Source organism: Acanthochromis polyacanthus, chromosome 10 (genome assembly GCF_021347895.1).
Source record: "Acanthochromis polyacanthus isolate Apoly-LR-REF ecotype Palm Island chromosome 10, KAUST_Apoly_ChrSc, whole genome shotgun sequence".
In the NCBI taxonomy this organism is placed as follows: Eukaryota; Metazoa; Chordata; class Actinopteri; family Pomacentridae; genus Acanthochromis; species Acanthochromis polyacanthus.
Window position 1 is genome coordinate 11,420,401 of NC_067122.1, and position 13,383 is coordinate 11,433,783.

General features: G+C 37.4%; 1 protein-coding gene, 1 long non-coding RNA gene and 1 pseudogene across 2 annotated transcripts; all 3 read left to right on the forward strand.

Annotated features, from left to right (window-relative positions):
* Positions 1 to 876: 876 nt before the first annotated feature.
* LOC127535816 (uncharacterized) lies at positions 877 to 9,799 on the forward strand. Its single transcript, XM_051954695.1, has 4 exons — positions 877 to 913; positions 8,954 to 9,289; positions 9,391 to 9,729; positions 9,789 to 9,799. The coding sequence occupies exons 1-4, from the start codon at positions 877 to 879 to the stop codon at positions 9,797 to 9,799; spliced, it is 723 nt and encodes a 240-aa protein (XP_051810655.1).
* A 109-nt stretch (positions 9,800 to 9,908) lies between these two features.
* LOC127535773 (uncharacterized) lies at positions 9,909 to 10,376 on the forward strand. The gene is made up of 3 exons (XR_007944610.1): positions 9,909 to 9,977; positions 10,106 to 10,143; positions 10,248 to 10,376. It is a non-coding gene; the product is annotated as an uncharacterized LOC127535773 (long non-coding RNA).
* Positions 10,377 to 12,796: 2,420 nt separating this feature from the next.
* LOC127535817 (uncharacterized) overlaps positions 12,797 to 13,383 on the forward strand; it is a 2,076-nt pseudogene continuing 1,489 nt past the window's right edge.

Genomic DNA, 13,383 nt, shown 5'->3' on the forward strand with positions numbered 1-13,383 from the left:
TCCTCTGACCTTCAGAAAGTGATTTTAAGCTGCTCAACCTTCACCAAATCTGAATCACAATGTTGAAAAATCATCCTTGAACAAAAGCTTGTGTTTATCTGAATTAATTATTGAAAGGCTTTGTTTTGAAATTTGATCTTCTGCTGGTTTGATTGTGAATATCTCACATTTATCTCTTGTGTTTATAGAAACATGAAAGAAGAACTTGCTGTTGGTGTTGTTTCATGTGTTTCGGTTGGAAAGATGTTTGGTATTATTTCCACTGTGGTAATACAGTGAAAAGCCAACAAGATGAGAAGCCAATCAGATCGCTCTGAAATTGTTCCCTCCCACTTGATGCCATTACATTTAGGCATGTCATCTTATCGTCTGCTTCAATTTGAATTCAGTCACCAGTGGACACATGAGAAAATGCTGGTCTTGTTTTATTTCCTGCTGATGCTCAGAATGGGGCGTAAGTATATTTATAGAGGTCATATTTACTACACAAACCAATCTATTATTTATACATGATTTTACATATATGATTGTCTGTTGTCATTAATGAGTCTTTTTCTTTCTTTCCTTTTGTTTGTTTTTTCAGGCTGCATCGATGATCATAACTTTGTCACAGAGACTGTTGGTGTCGGACAAAGTGTGACTCTCACGTGTACTCGCCAGAGATCTTTGGATGAAGAAACTTTGCACTGGATCAGACTTGTTTCTGGAAAATATCCTGAATTCTTGGGAGGAACATTTAGTTTTGATTATAATGATGTTAATAAAACTCCTCACATTACAGCAAAACAAGGACCTGGAACTTTTATTCTGCAAATTCATGAAACTCAGCTAAGTGACTCTGGTTTTTACTACTGTATAAAAGTAAACCTACTCGACATGGAATTTATGAACACAACATTCCTGAGAATCAAAGGTAAATCAACTAGATTTTTGTTTGTTTGACTATAAATTCTTAGTTTCAACAAATTTCTTGTCAATAAAGTGACTCAAACTTGTTAATTTTTTCTTTTTTACATTTCCAAGGACCAGAACCAGAAATCATTGACATCATTCAAGTCCCTCCATCTGATCCAGAACATCCAGGAGACCCAGTGACTCTGCAGTGTTCAGTCCTCTCTGACTCTGAGAAGAAAACATGTCCAGAACAACAACACAGAGTGTTCTGGTTCAGAGCTGGATCAGATGAATCTCATCCCAGTTTCATTTATGTTGATGGAAACAGTCAAGATGAATGTGAGACCAATCCTGAGGCTCAGTCTCCTCAGAAATGTGTCTACAACTTCTCTAAAACCGTCACCTCCTCTGATGCTGAGACTTATTACTGTGCTGTGGCCACATGTGGACAGATATTATTTGGAAACGGAGCAAAATCGGACAATAAAGGTAATTATCAGATTTTTTTTTTTTTTTACATACTGGTCAAATGATATTAGTAATTTAGAATCTGGTAGAGTGATGTCATGAAACTTTTTTTCCCCCAAATGTGTAATGTTACCAAAATATTTGATTGTATTTTTTCAGCACTCAACATGCAGGATTTGAAGACAGGCAATACAGTTCTCTTTCTGGTGTCTGCTGCTTTGGCTACAAGTCTGATTGTCATAGCCTTTCTCATTTATTTCATCAAGACAAAAACTTATTTCTGCAACGGTAATATAAGTTTCCCGCCTATTAATGTATCCAAATAAAATTGTGTAGTTGAACCAACACTATCTTTCATCTTAAATCCCTGTAAACAGATGCTGCAGCAGCCAGTGGTCATCAGGAAAGACCACAGGTACAGTATTGAAAGGCAAGATTAGAAGTAACCCTACATTATGTAATTACCACCTGCCAGCTCAAATTTCATACTTTAGAATAACACGTCATATTTTTCCTCAGAGAAATGAGGATTCATTGTTTTATTCTGCACCGACCTTCAACAAGAGAAAAACTGAGAGAAGAAATCCAAAATCAGCACAAGAGGCGACGATCTACAATGATGTCAGGACTTCTGCAAGAAATTAACAACTCGCTGAATTTTTAGTGGTAATCCTTTTTTTCTCTGACACACTGTGAGAAGGCTTAGGCCACACTGGCTGTTGTATTTCAGTTCTGAAAAAATAATAGAATTCTGTATTTGATATTGGATGACCTTTGTTATTTCATTTTAACATTACTGAGTCCAATCCAACTGAGATTTTTTGACAGAACTTGAAAAGAGCGATTCACTCGATTCCAGTGTAGTCTGACAAAGTTTGAGCATTTTTTGCAAAGAAGAATGGGATAAAATTACAGTGTCCAGATGTGAGACTAATTGAGATCTGCCTAGACATGCTTTGTGCTATAATTGCTGAATAAAGTGCATCTTCTAAATACTGACTTGAAGGGGGGAATTTTTTATGCAACTACTTGTTGAAGAAATTATGTTTTTAATTCATTGACTATAGTTTGTAGAAATCTGTTTTAACTTTGACATGTAAAAACCTTTTTATGTGTATATTACTGTCAAAATCAATGATTCAGTGCTGAAAAGCAATTAATATTGTAATCTTCCAAGCAGGATGAATACTTTTATTGTCACTGTATAATGGCTTTTTCAGAATGCTTATTTTTTGTCTTACTGTAACATAAAACAGATATGCTAAATGAAACTGATGTTTGTATACATTTGTTGCTTCTTTCTTTTAAGAAAATATACATTGAAAAAAACAAATCTATAAATAAAGTTCACACAAATTGTAAAAGCTGTGAAGTTTTTTTATTTCTTTGCCTTTACATTTGTAAATGTAAACTTATTTGATCAATGTGATTTATCAAAATCACCAGATCAAACATTAGCAAATGTTTCACAGCTGTAAGCAACATTTGTAACTGTAAAAATATGACTATTAGAAAATTGTTATGACATAGAAAGAATCATATCTAGAAGATGTTTAGTATCAAATGTAGGAAAAATGACACCTTTCATATGATACAACTTGTGTTGACCAACCAATGATTTAAAATGGTGATATGTCCCTTGAAAGTTTATCCAACATGGACTTTTCAAACTTTCCCCTGTGAATTATCAGAAAACAGGTGCATTCACATGTTTATATGTCAAAGATATTAAATGTTTTGATCTTAATCAAACTGTGGCACACATAGGTTAAGGTTCTGCAGGCCCCGACAAAAGTACAAAGAGGTCTTTAGCAAAATGAAGACAATAAAGTTGAGCTTTCATGTCATTTGACCATTAAAACAAACTCATTGTCATTTATACATATGTGACATGACAATTTTATCCACATTTATGGCGTGACTTTTGGGTTTTCATTGTTGCTCTTTGTGTCAGTCGCCCATTTTGATTCATACTGACTAAAGTCACTCCTTTCACCTGACCTGCTGTCCAGAGGTTGTAGTACTCTGGCTATGATTTGTCACTACTTCTCAGTCTATTCTCGGCACAGAAAGTCATTTACAGTCATTGTACTTTCCCCTAACCGCTGTCGCGACTTTTCCATAAAAAACGTCCAGGGACAAAGGAGAACTAAAGGAATATCATTTGTGTGATAAAACAAAAAAATGACAAATATTGAAAGAGAAGTTCTTAAATAAGAACTGCTGACCCGGACAGGAGACACAGTCAGGCAGAGGGAAGAGAACTTCAAGGAATTCCTTTATTCAGATCATAAATCTTCTGCTGAGGACTCGGAGGAGCCTTTGCACATATCCATAGCAGAGGTCACCAAAGTAGTCAAACTCCTCAGTGGCGAGGTGCAAGATGTGGATGAGATTCATACTGAGAAGATGAAGATTCTAAACATTATTCAACTGTCTTGGTTGACACGTTTCTTCAGTATCATGTGGTTATTCAGTACAGTGCTTGTGGAGTGGCAGATCATGGTGGTGGCTCCCTCTTTTGTTTTGTGGAGCAGCTGTTTATCCTGGCAGAGCTACTGATGAAGTTGTGGGAGTTCAACCAGCCACTCCACATGTGTTGATTTGACCAAGGCTTACCCTCGAGTGGACCGGAGGGTTGTTAGAAGCCATTTGTTCCTTGTACCACTAAAGTGAGAGATGTATTCACATTCTTAGCACAAAGTCAAATACATTTCCTGTGGATGTTGGACTCTGCCATGGCTGCTCCTTGTCTTTTATCCTGTTTGTGGTTTTCATGGACAGGATCTCAAGGTAAAGGAGATTCAGTATCTCCAGATTTTGTTTATGAGTGACAGGAAAATGGACCTTGAGATGGACAGTCAGTCTGGTGCAGCATCAGCAGTCATGTGGGCACTGTAACAGACCATCGTGGAGAGGAGAGGAGGGTTTGATTCACCAGTCAACCTAAATTCCCGTCTCATCTATGGTCATAGCTGTGGGTAGTGACTGAAAGAACAGAATTGCGGTTAAAAGCATATGACATTAGCTTCCTCTGTTGGGTGGCTGGGCTCAGGCTTAGAGATAGGGTGAAGTCTGGCTCGAGTCGCTGCTTTTTTGCATCAAAAGAAGCTGAAGTGCTTCAGATATCTGATTCAGATGTCTCCAGGAACACTTTGTTTGGAGGTTTTCCAAACCGGCTCAGCTTAGCTCCTGCAAACCAGACAATATCCAGCTGACCACAATGGTCCTGCCTACAGTCTGCCTATGCCTGCCACCAACCTTGCTGTGGCATTTCCCCAACCTTTGTCAGCTTCAGCTCATCTCGCTGGACCCCGATTCCCTGAGCTTACCCACTTCCATTAGTTTAACTCCTCCATCCTGTGAGTGTACCTGTGTTGGTAGTATATCGTAGTCAATTTATATTTACTTTTCTTGGATTCGCCATCTCTTGTTCAAGTTTTTTCTAGGTTTTGTACTTTCACCCCTTTTATTGAGTTGGAGCCGGTTTGCTCCGTTTAGTTTTTCCCAGGCTCTGAGTTCTTCCATTCTTGAGTGGTTTAAGATTACTTTGTGTAATCTTTTTGTCTGTAAACCCTTTTGTAATCTCCAACTGTCTCCACCTCCTCCTGTGTTCCAGCATCCATTGTGACAATAAGGGCTTTGTGAGCAAATGGAAAATTCAAGTCAAGCTTACAAAATTTTCACACCGAAACTACCGAAGTATTTTCCCATTTGGGACTGACTGGTGTGTTTTTAATTCTCTGACAAAAGTCTGTCCATCTTGTACATCACAATCACCTTAGTTTCCAAATGAATCTTATTAGACAAAATCTTAATCATCTTATGAGCACTTTTGAGCAGGCCTGTTTTTTTTTATTATTATTATATTCTAGTGCATCATTTTGTCAATCTTTTATGACAATTTGTCAAGGCATGAAAAGCACAGGAGACACTTTTGTGATTGACCGTTCTAATATTGCAGTGCAACAATGCAACTGAACACTGAAAAGAACACAAAACCCACAGGAGGAAAATAATAAACACTGAAGACACAGAAAAACACCCAGGGCTAAGAGCTACGAGACAGGATAGCCAAAACTAAGTACAAGGTAAGAGCTACGATGTATACGCCAAGAACAATCAACCAAGAATCAAAAGGTGACTTGCTCTGAGTTTATGGGTTTAGGCAGAGTGACAGCAGAAACAGAGAGTGTATGATTCAAAGCGATAAGCGGAGTATAAGGCAGGAAACCAGACACGACACTTGTCTAAGTTTATGATCTGCCACTGAGTGATGTCTGAGCCAGGGCTCTATAGAGAACAGTGGTAATTGGTGACAGGTGAGCCAGCTTCTGTCCAGGTGTCCACACTTGTGACTGAAGGAGGAGGAAAGACTGACAGCAAATCAGGGCAGAGGCAGGGACTCTGACACCGTTACAAGAGTCACATTATGTGGTTGCCATGTGTGCAGACACAAACAGAACGACTGAAACTTAGAGACAGACAGTAGTTCTGACAAAGGATCTGTACACCACAGCTTCCCACAGCAGTAGATAGAAGCATGAAATTTTATGTTTACACAATGTCTGTGTTTTAAATAAAGTTAAATGTGAATATAAATATATTTACTGATATGAATAAAACCCCTCATCTTCCTGGTGTCAGAGCACTTTGTACAGGCCTTCTGCATGTCTGTCATGAGAACAAACAGCCACATGCAGCAGCTACAGTGACAGAGAAAAGCTGTGGTGAGCCGTTTCTCTGCCTTTGACCAACCACTGAAACTGTTTACTGAGAACAGACCTAATTATGGCCTCGAACTAGATATGAAGGTACAGGAGAACTGCAGAAGGCGTCAGCAGCCTAATTTTACCTGAACAAAGTGAGATTGTTGTTACAGTTTTACTTTCTTCCTTTTTAAAATACAGCTAATGTATTTTGTTGTTTTTAAACTACAGATATCTACAACCGTGTTCATCTATAATCTGAAACTATACAGTATATATAGTTCATTTTTGTTCTATTTTCAATGCCTACTTACAGATTTATTCATCATTAATTTGAAGAGATTGTCATCACTGTGCCAAAGTGATACAAACTTAAACAGAGTTTAGAAAGTCAAATCAGTAGTTGATAAAGTTCTGCTCTAGCCAAAAAGATCAGGGTGGGACAAATGAATGAATAGATCCTGCCCTCATGTATCAGCTAACACCAGTAATAAACACTAAACCACAAACAAGTGTGATTAAAAATGCTCATTCCAATGTGACTGAGCAGGTGTGAGTTTGTGTCCATCCCTCTTGTGTCCTCTAAGTTCTCCTGTAAGTTGTTCTGATATTATTAATATACATAACAGCAAAATCGGGTTATTTCACCGGTATATTTTAAAAAACATAAAATAGTAGTGCAAGACCATCTTCTTGAGATTAAAACAGAGTGAAACAGGAACAATGGCCCCTTTGTATTCACACCTTTAGAAGACCAACCACAGCAGTGCTAAAGTTTCCATGCATCATTTGTATGTCAGTGGTGACTGAATTTGTGTGTCTGTGTTTCAGGTGTGTACAGTGCTGTGCACACAAAGAGAAGCAATAAAGTACAACAGATACAAGTAAAAGCAGCTTTTTATGTCTGTTTTGTTCATTGGACAGTGAACAGACAACATGAGGTTATAGAGGGAGGTGTGACATGTGATGCAGGTCCACAGCTGAAGTTGAACCATGGATGTTGTGGTTTTATGCTGCTGAGGAGCTTCGTGCTGAAAACATCATTGTCAGACCAGCATGCTTTGCCTTGTGGTCAGCAGCATGTTGAACTTGAAAAAAGCCACAAACCAAAATGTTTCAGTTTGACAAATGTTGCTGCAGTTTTAACATCTTCTTTACTTTTTGCAAGGAATGAAACTTGTTCCAGAGACCTCGACTCTACCTTGGTATTGTTTTTGTTGGCCTGAACTGTAGTATGCTGTCGTGTGTTCTGTCACTGTTGTAGTGAAGCTGCAGCACACAGGATTTCTTCACATTAGTCGACTTAGTAGTTTTCTCATTTTATTGCAACCAGAAGCATCTGTTTTTATTGAATGTATTCTTGGCAAAGTCTCTCATGCTGCCTCACAATCAGGTCTTGGGTTAAAGTCTCCACTGGTTTATCTGGTGTATTTTATTTTTTGGCAGTTTCTGTGATATTGTAAGCGGTGCTCTGCTTCTCCTTCTAACCAGCCGCCTGAACAGAGATGAAGCCGTGTAGAGGATGGAGGCTGAGACCACAACCACCTGCCCAACTCTGTCTGCTGTGATCTTCCTGCTGAAGTGACTGACAGCAGAGTGGGCGGGGCATCACTGATGATGTGGAGCTTCTGAACTGGTTGATCCACACAATGTTTAAGATGACTCTTTGTCTTTATTTCTTCTTTTGGTATCAATAATTAGTTTAAAATGAGAATGTTAAAAAAAACAATTGATTTTTAACCTACTGAATCATTTGTAAATCTATTTACTTTTCCTTTATGGGGACATTGATGTTATAAAGACCAAAGGAAATTTGTTTGGATAAGATTCAATGAAACACAGAAAAACAACAGAAAGGGAGCTGGTTGAATGTAGAAAAGCACTGAAATCAATTTGCCTTGACAGCATCACATTGAAAGAAATCAGACAAACCCTTGGGAATTACATAAAGATTGATAAATGTAATCCCAGTAAGCATGAGAGACACGTTTGTTTCTCAGGAAGTTTATTCATCTCGGAAGTAAGTTAATTCTTGCACATACATAAACTAAGTGTTAGTAACTGAGCCTGGTCATCCCTGATCATTTCCTGCAGTGTCTGCTAGAGGTTATCTTTGTCTTTGCTGCTTCACATGAGAGCATTCTTTTTCTGTCTATTTTAACTTACCAAACTCATCGAGATTTCAGTCTTTTGACCATTACTTTAATCAAAGTTCATTCACAATTTTATCTTCCTCTGACCTCCAAAAAGTGATTTTAAGCTGCTCAACCTTCATCAAAGCTGAATCACAATGTTGAAAAATCTTTATTGGACAAAAGCTTGTGTTTATCTTAAATATTTTAAAGGTTTTATTTCTAAATGGGTTTGAACTCCTACTGATTAGATTGTGAATATCTCACATTTATTTCTTTTTTTTGTAGAAGCATGAAAGAAGAACTTGCTGTTGGTGTTGTTTCATGTCTTTCAGTTAGAAAGATGTTTGATATTATTTCCACTGTGTTAATGGAGTGAAAAGCCAACAAGACCAGAAACCAATCAGATCGCTCTGAAATTGTTCCCTCCCACTTGATGCCATTACATTTAGGCATGTCATCTTATCGTCTGCTTCAATTTGAATTCAGTCACCAGTGGACACATGAGAAAATGCTGGTCTTGTTTTATTTCCTGCTGATGCTCAGAGTGGGGCGTAAGTTTATTTAGAGAGGTCCTATTTACTGCAGATGTATATTAAGTACTACAAGATAACTATTGCCATATTCTTTAATCCAGCAGATGAAATATACAAATCAATATCTGTCATTTATACATGAGTTTACATATATGAATGTGTCTGTTGTCATTAATGAGTCTTTTTCTTTCTGTCTGTTTATTTGCTTTTTCAGGCTGCATCGATGATCATAACTTTGTCACAGAGACTGTTGGTGTCGGACAAAATGTGACTCTCACATGTACTCGCCAGAGATCTTCTCACAAGGAAACCTTGCACTGGATTAGACTAGTTTCTGGAAAATATCCTGAATTCTTGGGAGGAACACATACTTTTGATTCCAACGATAAGACTATTAATAAGACTCCTCGCATTACAGCAAAACAAGGACCTGGAGCTTTTATTCTGCAAATTCATGAAACTCAGCTAAGTGACTCTGGTTTTTACTACTGTATAAAAGTCAAGCAGCTCAACATGGAATTCATGAACACAACATTCCTGAGAATCAAAGGTGAGTGAGTAAACTAGATTTTTATTTGTGTGACTATAAATTCATAGTTTCATCAATAAAGTGACTCAAAACTGTTAATTATTTTTGCATACTCTTCCAAGAACCAGAACCAGTCCCTCCATCTGATCCAGAACATCCAGGAGACCCAGTGACTCTGCAGTGTTCAGTCCTCTCTGACTCTGAGAGGAAAACATGTCCAGAACAACAACACAGAGTGTTCTGGTTCAGAGCTGGATCAGATGAATCTCATCCCAGTTTCATTTATGCTGATGGAAACAGTCAAGATGAATGTGATACAACTCCTGAGGCTCAGTCTCCTCAGAAATGTATCTACAGCTTCTCTAAGACCTTCAACTCCTCTGATGCTGGGACTTATTACTTTGCCGTGGCCACATGTGGACAGATATTATTTGGAAACGGAGCAAAATTGGACATTAAAGGTAACTATAAGATGTTTTTTTTTATACTGCTTAAATAATATTTGTCTTTTTTAATTTAGAATCTCATTGAATCAATTGATATCATCAAACTTTTTCCCCAAATGTGTAATTTTGCCAAGATATTTCTGATTGTATTTTTCCAGACAATACAGCTCTCTTTCTGGTGTCTGCTGCTTTGACTGCAAGTCTGATCGTCATAGCCTTTCTAATTTATTTCATCAAGACAAAAACTTGTGATTTCTGCAACGGTAATATAAGTTTCCCACACACAAATAATGTATCTGAAAGTATTTTGACAAAGCTAGCTCTGGGTTTTGCATTATTTCATTGTGTAATTTAACCAACACCATGTTTCATCTTAAATCCCTCCAAACAGATGCTGCAGCAGCCAGTGGTCATCAGGAAAGACCACAGGTACAGTATTGAAAGAATAGATTAGAAATTACCCTACTTTATATAATTAGCACCTCCCTGCTCACATTTCATCCTTTAGAATAACACGTCATGTTTTTCCTCAGACAACTGAGGACTCGTTGGTTTATTCTGCACCGACCTTCAACAAGAACAAAGCTGAGAGAAGAAATGCAAAAACAGCAGAAGAGGAGACGATCTACACCGATGTCAACACTTCTGCAAGAAATCAACAACTCGCTGAATTTGCAAATTTGTGGTAATATTCCTTTTATTCTCGGACAGAGTGTGAGAAAGCTTCGGCTGCAGTGGGGCTTCTGTTTCAGTTCTGAAACATAATAGAATATTTAATATCGGATGATCTTTATGCTATTTCATTTTAACATTTCTGAGTCCAGACCTCAATCCAACAGAGAGTTTTTGACAGAACTTGAAAAGAACGATTCACTCGATTCCAGTGTAACCTGACAAAGTTTGAGCAGTTTTTGCAAAGAAGAAAATAACAAAATTACAGTGTCCAGATGTGTGCGACTGATTGAGATCTACCCAGACATGCCTTGTGCTAGAATTGTTGTCAAAGGTGCATCTACTAAATACTGGCTTGCAGGAGGGAAATTTCTATGCAACTATTTGTTGAAGAATTTATATTTTAATTCATTGACAATGATTTGTATAAATCTGTTTTAACTTTGACATGGAAAAAACTCTTTTTGTGTGAATTATTGTCAAAATCACTGATTCAATGCTGAAAACTAATTAAAAAAAGGGAAACTTCCAAGGGTAATGAATACTTTTATTGGCACTGTATAATGGCTTTTTCAGAATGTTAACTTTTTGTCTTAATGTCACGTAAAGCAGATATGCTAAATTAAGCTGATGTTTCTATACATTTTTTGCTTCTTTCTTTTCAAGAAAAAATACATGGAAAAAACAAATCTCTAAATAAAATTCACATAAAACATAAAGCTGTAAAGTTTTTTTTCATTTCTTTGCCTTTACTTTAAGATTAATTTGTTTTCCAAGATGTCTCTAGTTTGAAGGCATACATTTGCATTCATTGCAGAATTAAATCTTAGCATGTTGCTTTTTCCGACTGAATATTTTTTTCTAATATTTGCAATGTTTCAGTCAGATTTTGACACTGATAAAATGGCAAATTTAAGATTCTGTTCACTCAAGGAATCAAAGTCATGGTGACTCCTGTACGATTGTTTTTTTGGCCTCGTACAAAGGACAGTGATGATGGAAACAGGTCGACAGGACAAATACAGAACAATAACTGAACACTATGGGAGCAGAATCTGAAAGGCTCTTAAATAAACACTGAATGCTCCAAATCTGTTTGATCAATGTTATTTAACAAAATTATCAGATTAATTACATATAAATCAGTTCTCAAGATCTTCGGTGTCAAAGTCAACAAATAACACAGAATGTGTTCAAAACTGAACAAAAGATAAATAAACCATAACATCATCAAATTAATGTTTAGTAGTTATTCCATTAGCATCAGCAGAGCTCTGGCTGGCATGCTCCCCACAACCCCTTCACACTTTTTGATCTTGTCCCATTCCTCTTGAATTATTGTTTTTAATTCTTCTAAATTCTTTGGTTTACGTTTTGAAACAGACCTTTTGATAATCCACCACAGATTTTCAATCAGGCTCATGTCCATGGATTCAACTGGCCACTCTAAGTGCTGGATACTGAGCTCCTGCAGCCAAGTTCTACTGACCCTGGATGTGTAGAAAGGGGCATTGCCTTTGTTGAAACGTCTAGCTTTGACCTTGATGGAACAGTGCATATGCAGAACGGAGCATGTGGGTTTCGAGAACGACACTCTATCTGGCAGAGTTCAATGGCCCATAACAGACAGTGAGATGACACTCATGCATCCACAAACCATGATACTGCCTCCACCATACTTGATAGTAGGTACTGTATATGCTGGAGATAAGGCTTCACCTGGCCTTCTGTATACCCTCACATTAGCTAGAGGAAGATAAAGCTGGAAACTGTACACACACACACATATATATATATATATATATATATATAGAGAGAGAGAGAGAGAGGAGAGAGAGTTTGCATACATCTAAACTGATTTGTGAACAAAAATACAGTTGTGTGTAGTTGTGTTCGATTGTTGCATGGTCATAGCTTGTGGACAGTTTTATTTATGATCTGGAGATGGTAGGATATTTTCTCCTGTGTTTGTGTAATAGAAATACACAGCCATAACCGAACCATAATAATCATTTGCAGTAATCACATCCAGTCTCACCAGAGGTCTCAGTATTCAGCCACCTTTGATTGTTAGTGTGAGTCTCGAGTCTCAATCATCTGTACTTTAAACTTCTTACAACTAATAGATTAGCTTCCTATTAGTTGTACCTGCCTGTGTCTGCTCGCAGAAGCAGAAAACCACAAACTTTCACATAAAGCAGCCTGAAGTGTGTTGTATTTAAATGGGAATTGTTTCTTTCAGTTGTCTGATCTGCCACCATCAAAGGAGACAACTGTGATGGATAGTAAACGTTCCTGTCTGAATACTGTAAATGCAAGCACCAACTTCATGTAAATTAATATTTTAGTAAGCTGCCACGGCAACCAGACCTTCAGAGGATCCAACAAGACGAACCTCCAGACATCCAAGATGGGTATGGTTTACCCAAGTGACTGGCCCACATCTAAAGTCACTATCAGGCCAAAAGATCAAATGGCTGCCAGAAACACCCTGCAGGATGTGTGATTCAAAATCTTGATAATATCAAAAGGATTTCACTTCCACTGGCAATGCTACTAGAAACACTAGACTCACATTAGGACAAAGAAAGATGTTTATTCTACTATTTTGAACTCAGACATTCCTTATATGCACACGTTTTTTGGAACTGCTGAAAACATTGCTGTCAATAACTTTATGATGATCAAATAATGCATTGTTATTACTTTCTCTTCCCTCTTTTTCCCTTCACTCACATTCACAGCATTGGTTTGTTTTGTATTGTCATTGTCTTAATGCGTGTTAGTAGTGTGATGTAGTTAGATAGATGTTGTTGGTTAAATAATCATATTTATATATAAATAAGCTCAGTGCCTCCACTGTTCGATTTTTCACATTTCCAGCTACCATCCAGTTTCACACTTTCACAAAAAACTGCAGTAAAAACATTACAAGAAATCTACTGACAAAAAGGACTGAACAAAGAAAGAATAACTCTAAGATTGACATTGTATCAT

Coding starts and splice junctions, on each gene's coding strand:
- LOC127535816 (XM_051954695.1), top strand. CDS start 877: ATGGAATTTATGAACACAACATTCCTGAGAATCAAAG. Junction 914..8,953: donor AACATTCCTGAGAATCAAAG/GTAAATCAACTA, acceptor TTGCTTTTTCAG/GCTGCATCGATGATCATAAC. Junction 9,290..9,390: donor AACATTCCTGAGAATCAAAG/GTGAGTGAGTAA, acceptor TACTCTTCCAAG/AACCAGAACCAGTCCCTCCA.